The sequence below is a fragment of the Ruditapes philippinarum genome, unplaced genomic scaffold (assembly GCF_026571515.1).
Source record: "Ruditapes philippinarum isolate M1 unplaced genomic scaffold, ASM2657151v2 ctg2122_1_1_1_1, whole genome shotgun sequence".
In the NCBI taxonomy this organism is placed as follows: domain Eukaryota; kingdom Metazoa; phylum Mollusca; class Bivalvia; order Venerida; family Veneridae; genus Ruditapes; species Ruditapes philippinarum.
This window is the reverse complement of record NW_026859915.1, coordinates 70,206-83,500: the sequence shown is the minus strand read 5'-3', so window position 1 is coordinate 83,500 and position 13,295 is coordinate 70,206. Positions and strand designations below refer to the sequence as shown.

Here is a 13,295-nt window from a genome sequence, read left to right as displayed (position 1 = left end):
TTCAAATAAAAGCCCTGGGGTCAAAATAGGCCCCGCCCCAGGGGGTCATTGATTTTCCCTATATGCATATAGTAAAAACTTAAAAAATCTTCTTTTAAAGAACCAAAAGAGTTAGAGCTAAGATATTTAGCATGAAACATGTCTTAATAAGTGTCTACCAAGTTTGTTCAAATAAATGCCCTGGGGTCAAAATTGGCCCCGCCCCGGGGGGTCATTGATTTTCCCTATATGCATATAGTAAAAACTTAAAAAATCTTCTTTTAAAGAACTCAAAGAGCTATGGCTAAGATATTTAGCATCAAACATGTTCTAATAGGTGTCTACCAAGTTTGGTCAAATAAAAGCCCTGGGGTCAAAATTGGCACCGCCCCGGAGGTCATTGATTTTCCTTATATGTGTATAGCAAAAACTTAAAAAATCTTCTTTGAAAAAACCCAAATAGCTAGAGTTAAGATATTTAGCATGAAACATCTTTTAGTGAGTGTCTACAAAGTTTGTTCAAATATTGTCAAAATTGGCCCAGCCCCGGGGGTCATTGATTTTCTTTATATGTGTATAGCAAAAACTTAAAATCTTCTTTGAAATAACCCAAATAGCTAGAGTTTAGATATTTAGCATGAAACAACTTCTAGTAAGTGTCTACAAAGTTTGTTCAAATAAAAGCCTTGGGGTCAAAACTGGCCTGGCCCCAGGGGTGTCATTGTTTTTAACTATATGTGTATAGTAAAAACTTAAAAAAAATCTTCTTTTAAAAAGCCCAATGAGCAAGAGCTTAGATGTTTAGCATGAAACATCTTCTTATTATTCTACCAAGTTTGTGCAAATAAAAGCCCTTGGGTTAAATTGGCCCTGCAACGTTGGGGGGGGGGGCAGCCTATATACAGGTGAGCGACCTCAGGGCCATCTTGTTGTTTAATGACGTCTCATTTTATCCCTTGCCAAAAGGTGGCGTGGGATATAGAAATCTCAAAAAGTATTTGAGGTATCAACTTGAAACTTCATAGAGTGCAGTGCACAAGAATGATAACTCTACCCTGCATAATTTTTTATGCCCCCCACCCCCCTTCGAAGAAGAGGAGTATATTGTTTTGCTAATGTAGGTCTGTCCATAGGTAGACCACATGGTTTCTGCTGATTATCTTTAGAACTATTTATCACAAGGTTTTCATATTTTTTCACATAGTGATTGGTCATAACTAGTGGATGACCCCTATTGATTAGGCCAAAGGTCAAGGTCACAGGGTCCTTAAATGTCTAAATGGTTTCTGCTCATTATCTTGGTTACAATTCATCACAGTCTTCTTATTTCACATATTGATTTGTCATAACTAGTAAATGACCCCTATTGATTTTAGGGTCACTAGGTCAAGGTCACTGGGGCCTTACATGTCAGAATGGTTAAGGCTCATTATTTTGGTTACAATTCACTACAAAATCTTATTTCACATATTGATTGGTCATAACTAGTAGATGACCCCTATTGATTTTGGGGTCAAAGGTCACAGGGGCCTTTAATGTCAGAATGGTTTCCGCTGATTATCTTGAAAAGTATTCATCACAAAGTCTTCATATTTCACATAGTGATTGGTCATAACTAGTAGATGACCCTTAATGATTTTGGGGTCAAGGTCACAGGGGCCTTAAATGTTGGAATGGTTTCGGCTCATTATCTTGGTTACAATTCATCACAAAGTCTTCTTATTTCACATATTGATTGGTCATAACTTGTAGATGACCCCATTTGATTTTGGGGTCACTAGGTCAAAGTCACAGGGGCCATTCATGTTTGAATGTTTTCTGCTCACTATCTTGGTTATTATTTATCACAAAGTCTTCATACATTGTATTTCACACAATGATTGGTCATAAGTAGTAGTTTACCCCTGTTTATTTTGGGATCACCAGGTCAAAGGGTCCTATGATTTCAGCTCATTATCTTGAAAGCTAATTATCACAAAGTCTTCATATTTCACATAGTGATTGGTCATAACTAGTAGATGACCTGAATTGCTTTTGAAGTCACAAGTTCAAAGGTCAAGGCCACAGGGGCCTTAAATGACAGAATGGTTTCCTCGTATTATCTTGAAAACTATGCATCACAAAGTCTTTATATTTCACATACTGATGGTCATAACTAGTAAGTGACCCCTGTTGATTTTGGGGTCACAAGGTCAAAGTCACAGGGTCTTCATATTTCCAATATTGATTGGTCATAACTATTAGATTACCCCTATTGATTTTGGGTCACTAGTTCAAAGGTCACAGGGCCCTTAAATGTCAGAACGGTTTCTGCTCATTATCTTGAAAACTATTTATCACAAAGTCTTCATATTTTTCTTTTTGCCATAACTGAACACTTCCATGTACCCACTTATGGCAAGTTTCTATAACAAAATAACCAATAATGTGAGTCAAGGGCTAGAAAGGGGGGCATATGTGTTGTTCAACATTTCTTGTTTCTATATAGTTTTTATATTTCTACTCAACTGCTTGTTCATCCAGTACCTGGGTCTTCCTCCATCAGTTAAGCTTGGATATTTCCATTTTTAATTTGTTGGCGAGATGCAGAATCAAATCAAACAAATTTTGCTTTTCAATACAAATGCTCTCTCTGAAATCTGTTAATGAATCTGTAAGAAAACTTGACCTTGAATGTCTTTTAATGTTCTGGGTGGTATCTAAATACACTACAGTGTTGCTCTAATGGTCAAGGTGGTATCTTAATACACTAGTGATGCTCTAATGGTCAAGATGGTATCTTAATACACTACAGCGATGCTCTAATGTTCAGGGTGGTATCTTCATACACTACAGTGATGCTCTTGTGAGTTGTTCTTATGGCTGAGGTGGTACTAGTATCTTAATACACTACAGTGATGCTCTAATGGTCTAGGTGGTATCTTAATACACTACAGTGTTGCTCTAATGGTCAAGGTGGTATCTTGATACACTACAGTGATGCTCTAATGGTTGAGGTGGTATCTTAATACACTACAATGATGCTCAAATGGTTAAGGTGGTATCTTAATATACCATTGTGTTGCTCTAATGGTCGAGGTGGTATCTTAATACACTACAGTGATGCTCTAATGGTCGAGGTGGTATCTTGCTACACTACAGCGATGCTCTAATGGTCTAGGTGGTATCTAATACATTAGTGATGCTCTAATGTTTGGGGTGGTATCTTAATATACTATTGTGTTGCTGTAATGGTCGAGATGGTATCTTTATACACTGCAGTGCTGCTCTAATGGTAGAGGTGGTATCTTTATACACTACAGTGATGCTCTTATAGTCAAGGTGGTATCTTTATATACTATTGTGTTGCTCTAATGGTCTAGGTGGTATCTTTACACACTACAGTGATGCTCTAATGGTCGAGGTGGTATCTTGTAACACTAGTGATGCTCTAATGGTCAAGGAGGTATCTTAATACACTAGTGTTGCTCTAATGGTCAAGGTGGTATCTTGATACACTACAGTGATGCTCTAGTGGTTGAGGTGGTATCTAAATACACTTGAGAGTTGCTCTAATTGTCACGGTGGTATCTTAGTACACTATAGTGATGCTCTATTTGAGAGGTACATGTAATATTAGCTTTATCCTTTCCTTAAAATCAAGCAGAGGATAAAATCTGGATCTCCAGTTATATCAAATCACAATCAAGATTTTCCATTTAAGTTGGATAAACAAGAAAAGCTGTATTGTTCCGTATCTTTTATTTCTTTTGATTTCCTTTTTTATGCCGATTAAAGTACAAACAGAGAAAATAAAGGTGCGAATCTACTGAATTGTACCAAATGAATCATTAGAATTATATATATTTCAGGATTTCATTTTTCACAGTATCATCAACAAGGGTTTAACATGATTTTATGTTTCTTTCGTTCACTCGATTAACTAGTTGATTTTGGTCAAGTAAAGAGTCATTAAGTGAAAAACACGCAATACATGACTAGAATTCCAAAGAACAGAAATTCTTAATAAAAACAAAAGTAAGTAAAAAATTTATTGCATCATGAGGTAGGTATTGTAAGCAATGATGAGATATACTTACAAGATAAAATACCAACACTTATTTGTAGCACTTTTATAGCAAATTTTGATCGCAAAAAAAAATGTAGGCAATAAAAGTTTTCTTGCTTAAAATACTGCTCCTATTGAGTCCTACATCCTTCGAAGACAATAAATTTATAATTCTCCACAGTTAGCAACCATCACAGGCTGGCTAGTTTTGCCACTTTGGGAACCAACTTTTTCAATTGCCTTCACAACGTCCATACCACTTGTAACTTGACCAAATACCACATGTTTACCATCCAACCTGCAAATATTTCAAACAACTCTATTTCAATCCTTTGCAGAAGAGTCACATTTTTAATACTAAAAAACAAATCAAACACAAACCTAACTAACACATAGGTTATTAAATGGCTCAATATTTTAATTTATTTCAGACATCACTTTGTTAACATCAATTAAATCCTTCAAAAGGTATTAAAATTGTGACACTTGAGCTTCAACTGTGACATTTACCTTGACAACATCATAATGTGTTTCCAGTATCATATCAGTCAGTAGGCGAATATATAATAATAATCCATCTTTGAAGTTTTAAATTGATACCTTCAATACTTTGAGTTATGAAAATCAAACCCAATGGCAATAGAGATGAACAAAACCTTACCCCCCCCCCCCCCCCCGCAATAGAGATGAACAAATACTCCCCCGCCCCCCTTGATAACTGCTGTGTTAAATATATAAAAAGTTTTTTATCATACCATGGTGTTTTTGCTGTACACAAGAAAAACTGTGATCCATTTGTATTTGGGCCTGCATTTGCCATGGACAGAATTCCTACAAAATAAATAGATCAGTTTTGACATGCACACGGGTATATCATCATTCAATGAAAATTTACATCATGATTTATGACATCTATTTCAAAAGCAAATTTGTTGAATGTATGATAATGATCACCCAACAGAAGCCTTCAAGTCATCTGAGGCAAAGTAGTTCAAACAAATTTAGAGTCTTTACTCAATATGATATATAGCCCTCTAAACTGTGTGGCTGTATAATAAAAAGACTGGCATGTGTTGTTTATAATACTTATATATAATACTAATATAAAATCACTGTACCTTCACCAGTGTGCTTGAGAATGAAGTTTTCATCTGCAAATTTGTTCCCATATATGCTTTTGCCTCCTGTGCCATTTTGTTTAGTGAAATCTCCACCTTGGCACATGAAGCCTGGAATTACACGGTGGAATGGGGAATTCTTAAATCCAAATCCTTTTTCTCCAGTGCACAAGGCACGGAAATTTTCTGCAAAATAAAGAATGACAGATGAAATTCACAAGGTTGTTTTAACTAAAGATTTATTTGAAAATGTTCAATAATTTATTATAATAGACAGAATACTAACCTATATACTATAATCATCACCTCTAAAGATCTTTAAATCAAGTTTCTGTCAGAGACCATTGCGCACTCGAGTTTTTGTTCCAACTAGTAAGCGACTTAAAATGAAAACAATTAAACAACAAAAACTGACCCTTTCCTAATTGACAAAACTTTGACCTAACTATGAATAAAAAGAGGAACAAATGTTACTTACCAGCAGTTTTTGGAACAACTTCATTGTTCAGCTGAAAAAGATTAAATTTCTTTTTTTTTTAAAAATGCAAGTGAACATTGTAACTATGAATGGAAAGTAGTTATTAGTCTAAACCTTAACTGATAAGGATTTTTTTCTACATCTGAAATTTTTTTCTACATCTGAAATAGTGCATAAGTAAACAATGGCAACATTGTCCCAATATACACTGGTCACAAAAGCTTTTGACAGAGATGTGGGCATTATAGATACATGTATGCATATAGGAGATATCCTCTGGGCAATATCGGAGAAAGTATCTGGATATTTTATCACCTCTCTTGCAAATATTAACCTAAATTACACTTGTAGTCATGATAGTTATCATTTGTGTTACAATCCATCAAAAATGATTTCTAAATGGTCCCTGTTAACAACCTTTGACCTCTCTATGTGACATTGACTTTGGAAGATGGGACCTGGATTTTGTGCGCAATAAACCTCACAATGGTCAACATTTGTGCCAAGTAATATTGGAATCCCACTATGCATGTAGAAGTTTTGCTCCGGACAAGCGTTTTTCAATGACCTCTAAGTGTGACCTTTGACCTAGAGACCTGGTTCATGCGCGTGACACGACTTCTCATAAAGGTGAACATTTCTATCAAGTTTCATTTAAATTCCTACATGGGCGTAAGAGATATGCTCTGGATAAAAATCGGCCAGCCAGGGACAATGAATACTTTGAAATTCAATGATGGCTAAGGAAAGTCAATGTGCTATCAAAGTCTTTGGTTTAGAAGCCTTCAAGGGCAAAGGTTTTTTTCTGGCCGATTATATAGCGGATATTCGGTTATATTCTTAATCGAAAACAGAATCTTTTTTCCCAATTCACAGGCAAAAATTCCAAATTGTAAGTTCAAAATAATAAAAAAAACCAACTAAAATGATTTTTGTTTGCAGAAAATGATCAAAGAGCCGTAATATTTGGGGTTTGTCGACTTTGGTTGCACGCATTTAGAGCAAAATATGTGCTTAACATTGCTATGTGCTTCTCATAATTTGTGATGATAATATCATAGTATCTTTGGTTTTCATTTAACATTTTGGAAATTCTAAAAATTACAGTCAAATATTTTTCCCAATTTCAGCAAAACATCACTAAAATTCCCAGTCCCAAGGGTATGGGTTATGTTCCCAAAATGGAAGTTAATGGTTGCTATGGAAAGTCAATTGTTGCCAAGGAAATCAATGGCTGATGTGGGCATTCAATGGTTGCTTTGAAATTCACTAGTTGCTATGGAATGGCAATGGTTGCTATGAAAGTCAATGTTGCTCCTGTCAATCAATGGTTGCTCGACAATAACTAGTTGCTATGTAAAATCAACAGGTCTAGAATTTCATGATATTTAAGGACAGTCTGTAAATTTATGGACGATCCATAATTTTAAAGATTTTTTTATCTGTAAATTAACAGACATTAATTAAGAAAATAGCAATAGTTGCATCAAAATTCAAAATGAATTCAAAAATTGGTTAAAATGAATAAGGTTACATATTATATGATTAAATGTAACAGTATGGTAACATTCAGAACAATTTGATGACTTTCAATATTCACTTTTAACAAAAATTTCAAAATCATCATACAAAGATGAAACTCGCCCCATACCTTTGTAAATATAAACAATCAATTAAACAACTTGTCTTAAGCTGCCGCGTGCGGATTTTAGTGTAAAACGAAAAACAGTAAATTTCACATGGAACATCTGTAAATTTATGGATTGAAGAACCTTTAAATTTCTAGACTTTCTACAAAGTTATGGACAGTCCATAAATATCATGAAATCCTAGACCTGATCAATGGCTGTCCAATATCTAATGTGAAATTTGCTGTTATAAGTTTAACACTAAAAGCTGCAGCTTCAGTCGTGTTGTTTCATTGTTAGTTTACATTAGTCAAAGACAAAGGTAATAAATTACATCTTTGTAAAAAGGACTTAAATTTTGGTTAAAAGTGAAAATTTAGTCATCAAATTGTTCACAATCTTGCAAATCTGTAACTGAGTTAAATTTACTTGTTTTACTTAATCAGAAACCTTATTATTTTTCGGTTCAAAAATCAACAAATTATGGATGGTGCATACATTAACAGTACTAGACTGTCGGTATGACTAAACGGTATGCCTAAAATACGAAAGTGAGAATTTTGACGAAAGTGGGCGAAAGTGACTCTTAAAATTTGAATTGTACCGTTTTAATAGAGTTTCACAGTGAATTTTCTGTTTGTAGACGTATATTATTAGCAACATATAATATATCTTTTCAAAAATAATCCCTATGATGATTTAATCGCCATGATATTGTACAAGTCACTTTCGTAAGTGAAAAGAAGATCGCTGATATTGTATATAGAAATTATGCAAAAAATGGGGTATTAAACTATAAATCATCATAATGATTAATTTAGAAAATAAATAATAAGATTTTTTCTAATACACAAACTGCAAATTTAGTACATTTTCAATTTAATCTCTATATTTAATACTTTACAAGTCACTTTCGTATTTTTCAGCAAGAGAAAGGAAGATCGCTGAACTTGTATATAGAAATTAGGCCAAAAAATGGCGATTAAATCATGATTATGGTTATTTATAATAATATATATATAATTAGTTGCTAATAATATACGTCTACAAACAGCAATTTAACTAAAATTCTATTAAAACGGTATAATTCAAATTCTAAAAGTCACTTTCGCTCACTTTCGTCAAAAATCAAACTTTCGTATTTTAGGCAAACCCTATGACTAAATACCGAATATGAATTCATATTCGCGAATTCTGACCCGGCCTCTTGTCCTGGTTTTTTCTCAAAACTATTACTAATTACTAAACTAAAAAAAATAAAATGCTTTTTTGGGAAGTAAACAAGATTGTGTTCAGGTTGTTTTTTTTTATAAATCTGCATGATGTTATTTTAACATATCGACTGGGAAGGGGTTTTTGTTAAAAACACAGGGACCCAGCACAGTGTTGGGATAGTGTAAAAAAGTTATTCTAGAAAAAAATATATACTCATGGGTGCAAGTTAAAAATTTGGAAAAACCTGAACTATTTGTTTCGGGGCCCGGGGGCCGCTAGGGTCCCCGGTGGGTCCAGGGCAACGCCCGACCAGGGGTCCAGGGGGCCGGAGGCCCCCGGAAGCTCCTGCATTATAGCACATTTGAAGGCCTAAAATGCAATTCCCTTGAATGATTACATGCCAGATAACATACATACTGTAGTATAGTATTTTCACTTAAATATTGCTCACATAATTATTTTTTTCTTTTCTCTCTCTTTTTCTTAATTATATAAACAAAAACATTTCAACACAAAAAGAAATGTGCATTCATATATTGGTTCCACTATTTAATATTGTGGTTCCAACAGTAAAGAGTGATAAAACAAACCAATATATAAATAAATTGAAAATTGAGTTGATTTGTACCGAGTTTACGTTTTAATTAGGGCTGAGCTGACCCTGATTCCATAAACAATAAACTGTTTTCAAAAAAGATAATAAAACAAGCCTGGTTATGTTTCACAGTAAGTTTGTTTTTTTCATATGGTTTGGATCGTCTGCGTGCATTTAATTCTTTTTTTCCCCCTGGATCCATACTTGATGGATTTTCTACATAGGACAGTGCAGAAAGCTACGCCGGGAACGTCTGGCTTTTCCAGCCAGTTTCCGTACTTATCCCCGTTTCGATCACATACAAACAACCATTCCCATCTCCATTTATTTTTTGAGGTCTTCTCGATATCTTTTGTATTAAATCCTTCGTGTAGAAACTTCATTTTGACTAACAAATTGTACAATTACTTTCTGTTTACATATTACTCTGTAGCCGAATCGGCAACGAAGCCGCTTTTCATTGGATGATTATAATTAGCGCGCCAATCTAAATCGTTGTAATAAATTCACGGATAAAATTGCATGCCGGGATTAATAATACATGTTTTCGTAAACATCTCGTATATCTTCGGAAACTATCGGCAGTTTCCGCGAAAGTTTACTATTGACGCTTCGAGAACAACCGTGCGCATCCGTATGTTATATAGCGTTCTCGATTATGAACTTCTAATCGGTGGTACTTCTCAGTTTGAAAGAGTAGACCCGCACCATACCCCTCCAAATATCTCAACGGATTTACGTGATTTGCAAAAATGATCCCTCCGGCACGTGAAAAACCGGAACTTCCGGCACATGCCGGAAAACTTGCACCCATGTTTACTGTTTATATACTATATAGACAAGGGGTTGAACTCGCCAAATCGGCCGACTGTCACTAGTCCAGTATAAGTCAAAATTGCAAAGTCATTTTTACGTAAATCATATAAAGCTATATATCAAATTGCAGCTAAATGACATCACTAGACGTTGACAATAACATAATTGTCCCCACTTATACCGTTTTTGAACAACAAACCGATATTTCGGATAGAATGTCGTATTTTTGCTAGGTCGGACTTGACCGCGTAACCTGTCCCCCACTCGATTTTCTACGTGTAAAAACACAATTTCAAACCATGTCATTGTACCAACCCGCAATAAATCGATAAAACAAATTCAAAGAAACAACTTACCGCCGGAAATGGATTTTAAAATGTTTATTACGTCTGTAAGGCCACTCTTAAAAAATTATCTGTTTGCTATTGCCGGCCGACCCAGCGAAAATGCCCAGACTCAAAAGTTTTTTTCAGCTTAAAAAAATCAGATTTTTTTTTATTTCCGCCAAATCAGCCAGGGCATTCCACCTAAAAAATTCCCTCGAAAACAAAAATAAAATCGGAGGAAAATCACACATTTAATATGTAAAGTAACGAGTGATCATTCATAAGGGCATTCTGTGCGTTACTATTTAAAGTATTTACATAAATAGCGACCAACCAGGGAAGGATATTTTCCTTACGTCACGCAGTACTGCATGCGCGCGGCAATTAAGTCGAATTAACTAATAATAGAACGTATCAAATTAAGGTGTGGAAACGGGATTAAAAATAATGTTTTTTTCAGTTAATGAATATTTGTAAAGCATTTATATGGTCACTAGTTTACCATGTGGTAATTTTAATGTGCTTTGGAGTACATGTTCGTTTGTTTATGACTGCCGACACAGATTAAATACTTAGCCCATGCAATGAAACGTACATTTCTGGTAGCAGCGGGATTCTGTCATAAAATTGACCGAAAAAATAATTTTTTTTGGAAAGCTGTGGTCATTTCATATGCATTATTGTTTTGAATAGCAGACACAAGTATTGCAAAATATCTTCAAGATCATAAAAATGTAAATAAAATATCACAATCAAAATCACAGATTTACATACGTCTTAATTAAACTCCATGTCAAAATGCACTTACAATTAATAATATGTCAATAATTGACACGATAAATATCCAACATTTTTACTTGAGCAATAATTAAACATGTGTAATCATTTCCTTGACAAAAAGAAAATGACAGTTTTTTTCTGATATATAAAAAAGAGGTGGAAGTCAATTGAGTGTCGGCATTTCTTTGATGATTCGGCAACAACTACAGGTGTGTTAACATCAAAGAGTCACAGATTCTTCAGAAGAGCCGACCAGTCCATTTGTCAGAGGTCATTTCGTGTGTAAATTTTGTATTTATATTTAACATGGAAAACATATATTCCTTTTATTTATGGATGCTACTTTTTGCGCCAGTGCTTTTGTGTCTTTTAGCGCTATGGAATTTCAACAATCTGCGATAATTTCTGTAACTAACAATGAAATATTTTAACGATCCGCCATTCAGAAATTATAGGAGACAAATCTTGCGTGTGTTATTTTTTTAACAGACCTGTAATACATTGAGTAATGATCATGCATCCGTGAGAACGAAATGTCCTGGTGATCCACTATATAATTTTTCCCGTTCGTACGGGAATATTTACGCAGGATTAGTTTATCACATCGGTAAATTTGACCATGCTTGAATTTATGTCCACATAGTCATTTTTTTTTTATTTCATGTTATGATTACTAGTGAACATGTTTTTTATTGTTTTTGACTGTCTTTTAACATGTTAGTTTTGCCGATGATGATAGTGGTAGCCCAAATTTCCCAATCTGTTACAAGTACTAAGCGTATTAACTTACGTTCAGTAAAAATTATATTATCAAAAAAAAAAAAAAAAAGCCTACCTACCGACCCACTCCTTATAACTCTGGGTCGGCAATAGCAAACATATATATTATTAAGGACGGCCTAAACAACAAATTTCTAAATGTGAAAATGAAAGTTGAAATCAGCATCCATTGGCTATCACGTGAACGATTTGAAACGGATTATTTCATTGGTTGATTAAAATACGAAGCTGACCTAGGTCACAGTATCGTCTAATCAAACGGCGTCTTACAACCGGAGTCGAGTATGTATCATGGCTTCAAAAAAAAATTAACGGAAAAGTAATAAAAAAAGAACTGAATTTTTGCTATACTTGATTGGTTTTGGAACAATTTCCAGCAGTAAGTTGTTTCTTTGAATTTGTTTTATCGATTTATAGCGGGTTGGTACAATGACATGGTTTAAAATTGTGTTTTTACACGTAGAAAATCGCGTAGGGACAGGTTACGCGATCGTGTCCGACCTAGCAAAAATACAATATTCTATCCGAAAATTTCGGTTTGTTGTTCAAAAACGGTATAAGTGGGGACATTTATGTTATTGTCAACGTCTAGTGATGTCATTTAGCTGCAATTTGATATATAGCTTTATATGATTTACGTAAAAATGACTTTGCAATTTTGACTTATACTGGACTAGTGACATTCGGCCGATTTGGCGAGTTCAACCCCTTGTCTATATATTATATATACAGTATATATTTTTTTCTAGAATTACTTTTTTACACTATCCCAACACTGTGCTGGGTCCCTGTGGTTAAAAATCAGGTTATGTAAGGCTTGTAGAAATCTATAGAAATTATCGACGATCCTTATGATGATTTACCTCCATGACAATTCTGCCAGCTGGTTTGCCACCAATTGTTATGTCGAAGAATGTCTGAATCGGCATTTTTGCAGATGATGAATAGCGCACTCCTTGTGTTCGCAAAATATGAGCGATTCGCACGTGGAAGACCATGGAGTTTCGTTAATTTAGCAAGTTGTGATGAATACTTTCACACTTATTTTAACCGAAAAAAATACTTAAAAACGGAAAGATATTTTATTGACGGAAAGTACTTATTTTATATATATATTTTGGGGCATAAAACATATGTAATAATCCCTGATTTCATGTAATATAAATATCTGCTTTTGTCATTATTACAATAAATATTTATCCATGAACTGATGCACAGGCACGAGTATCGGACCTGAAAAGAAAATATGACCACATTGATAAAAAGCACTGGTGTTCATTTTTTATAGTAATTTGAACTTGTAACAGGAGACTTTTCAATGAAAACAGCAATTTTTCACATCGGCATTGGTTGCAAGGCCATAATTTGGAATGTTTGTAATTTAATTGTTACTTCACAGCGGAGAAAATTATAAAAATATTTAGACTGATTCAGCGTTTTGAAATTTTTTTCAGTCAAATAAGCAAATTCAATGGTAATATATTGGTATAAATTACCTCTTAATATGAAAGAAAATGAATCAGATATTTTTA

At 34.3% G+C, this 13,295-nt stretch overlaps 1 protein-coding gene across 1 annotated transcript; it reads right to left on the bottom strand.

Annotated features, from left to right (window-relative positions):
• Positions 1-3,705: 3,705 nt before the first annotated feature.
• LOC132758276 (peptidyl-prolyl cis-trans isomerase-like) lies at positions 3,706-12,793 on the bottom strand. The gene is made up of 5 exons (XM_060749838.1): positions 12,627-12,793; positions 5,624-5,654; positions 5,146-5,331; positions 4,783-4,858; positions 3,706-4,325 (listed from the first exon to the last, which is right to left on the bottom strand). Exons 1-5 carry the CDS (start codon positions 12,759-12,761, stop codon positions 4,193-4,195), a joined length of 561 nt encoding a protein of 186 aa, XP_060605821.1. The 5' UTR covers positions 12,762-12,793; the 3' UTR covers positions 3,706-4,192.
• Between the last annotated feature and the right edge of the window lie 502 nt (positions 12,794-13,295).

Bases quoted from the DNA above. Each gene is read 5' to 3' on its own strand.
- LOC132758276 (XM_060749838.1), bottom strand. From the start codon at position 12,761: ATGGTCTTCCACGTGCGAATCGCTCATATTTTGCGAACACAAGGAGTG. The intron at 5,655-12,626 runs GTAAATCATCAT...AATCTTTTTCAG, and splicing joins CTGGCAGAATTGTCATGGAG to CTGAACAATGAAGTTGTTCC. The intron at 4,326-4,782 runs GTATGATAAAAA...AAATATTTGCAG, and splicing joins TGTACAGCAAAAACACCATG to GTTGGATGGTAAACATGTGG.